This window comes from Magnolia sinica, chromosome 12, assembly GCF_029962835.1.
Source record: "Magnolia sinica isolate HGM2019 chromosome 12, MsV1, whole genome shotgun sequence".
NCBI classification, from domain to species: Eukaryota; Viridiplantae; Streptophyta; class Magnoliopsida; order Magnoliales; family Magnoliaceae; genus Magnolia; species Magnolia sinica.
The window spans coordinates 19,564,956-19,567,087 of NC_080584.1; the positions used below are offsets into that span (position 1 = coordinate 19,564,956).

Below are 2,132 nucleotides of genomic sequence, written 5' to 3' on the forward strand. Positions count from 1 at the left end.
CGTCACCTTCACATCGCTTGAAACAAAGCTGCCGTTGCTTCCAGGAACCATACACACATGAGCCTTCCAGAAGTGAAATAATCTAGTGCATGCATCTTCACTGAATTTCCATACACCCTACCCTCTTAGGTATTTTTCATAATTGTTTTAGTAAATCTTGACCGTTCGTATAGTGTCATATTACATTCAGATGTATACCAATTAAGTACAGTATATGGACATTCTTAACCATCCGATCAGTGGTCCTTAAATAAATGGAATCAACATTAATGGTTACATTCAGCGGCTAAAAAAGAGATAAATGGCTTATGTGAACGGTTTGATTTTTTTAATGACGGTTCATCCATGATGGGGATAGGTAGATGGACAGTCCTGATTAAGTTGGATATTTTGTCACGTGTGCATTACGTGGTAAGTTGCTGAGGAGCTTATCTTACACAGCTCCACATAAATATTTCCGCACTAGCCCCGAAGCTGCCAAACATTGACGTGTTATGTGACGTGGCACTAACCACAACCATAGATTTCTAATCCGAATCAACGGTGGAGATCATAAAACAGTCAAACTTTGACCCGTTCCCATCACATTCAACAATATAAATACATTAGAAACGTAGCCACTGTCTTTCTTAATTTGAGCCATCTTCACATGGCCATGAGTGACCCGAGTTCAAATCCTGCAGACTGGGTGCAATTCTATCAAGGGCAGGGGCAGGGGTCTGGCCGACAAATGGCGCATCCTCATTCATCGGCGATGTTCGGCCGGGCTCCAATGGTTGCAGAAGCAATTGTAACCACGACTACTACGGCTACCACGGCTTCCTCGATCAGCTCAGGCACTATGAATAGTGCCACCACTCACTTAAACAATGAAACCCGTGGTGGTAGACCGGCTCGTCGTCGTTCTAGGGCTTCAAGAAGGGCTCCGGTCACTCTCTTAAACACAGACACAACAAATTTTCGAGCCATGGTGCAACAATTCACCGGCGTACCGACTGCTCCATTTCAATCGACAGTCCATCCTAGTGGCCCAAATTTTGAATTTGGGAGCCACGATCGTCGACTAGGGACGATGGGTCCACCGGCACGACCTTATTATCATCATCATCTATATTCTCATCAACATCAGCAGCAGCAGCACCAGCAGCAGCAACAACAACATCAACTAAGGCAAGAAGAGTCCATGTTTTCAGTGGGCCATGGTACTGATGTCTACCATCCAGGGTTTGGAAACCCTAGGCCCCACTTGGAGATTTCACAAGGGTTTTTGGAGAGTCTTTCTTCTCATGTGATGCCTAGACAGTCGTCCACAGAAAATGACACTAGTGGTTTCATTTTATGAATTAGATTAACCAACGTAGTCTCACGTGCCAACTTATCACATGGGTAGCACATCATAGCCGTGCATAAGGTGGGTCTCACCATAAAAGAGTCTAGTACAAAATTCATGCAAGTCCGTTCATCAAGTAGGCCATGAGTGTACGTGTGAATCATACCACACATGGATTGATTTGAACCATCCATTGTTTTCGTACAGATAGCCATTCATCTGGTGAGTGGACCAACAGGATTTTTGTGCCAGGTGGATGTCCTATGCAAGTGACACGTTGGCATCTGAAATCATTCCCCTTAACTGTTAGACAGAGGCATAGATAGCTGCAATGACACTTGTAAATATCTATTCCCAATGAGATATCTTTGCACACATCTTATATACGAGTTTTATATAATGTACGGTTTTGATTTCATTAGTTTTTATTTTACACCTGTATGTGAATTCACATACGGTCATTTCTTTCCTGCCAACGTATCACATGTGTAGAATATCCAATGCGTTAAAAAGGTGGCCCAGACCTTGATGATCATGAAATAAAAAAATTAGGTTGATCCGCTCATTGAGTGACCCACAACAGTACACTGACTCATAAATGGATGGATCTCACTCAATAAATGGATGGATCTGATTTTTGCACCAGGTGATTATCATGGTGTGGACCACCTATCTTCGTTAACGGATATTCGATGGATGTGAAAGGTTAGGAGGAAAACAATGGCTGTGGATAAAAAGTACATATACAGCCGGTGGGCTGTATGTGATCATCTCTTTTACTTTTAAAATGTTTACTACGTTG

At 42.8% G+C, this 2,132-nt stretch overlaps 1 protein-coding gene across 1 annotated transcript; it reads left to right on the plus strand.

The window, feature by feature from the left end:
• The first annotated feature begins 616 nt into the window (after positions 1-616).
• On the plus strand, positions 617-1,748 carry LOC131221060 (uncharacterized). The gene has a single exon (XM_058216148.1). The coding sequence runs from the start codon at positions 650-652 to the stop codon at positions 1,340-1,342; it is 693 nt and encodes a 230-aa protein (XP_058072131.1). The 5' UTR covers positions 617-649; the 3' UTR covers positions 1,343-1,748.
• Positions 1,749-2,132: the final 384 nt, after the last annotated feature.

Bases quoted from the DNA above. Each gene is read 5' to 3' on its own strand.
- LOC131221060 (XM_058216148.1), top strand. From the start codon at position 650: ATGGCCATGAGTGACCCGAGTTCAAATCCTGCAGACTGGGTGCAATTC.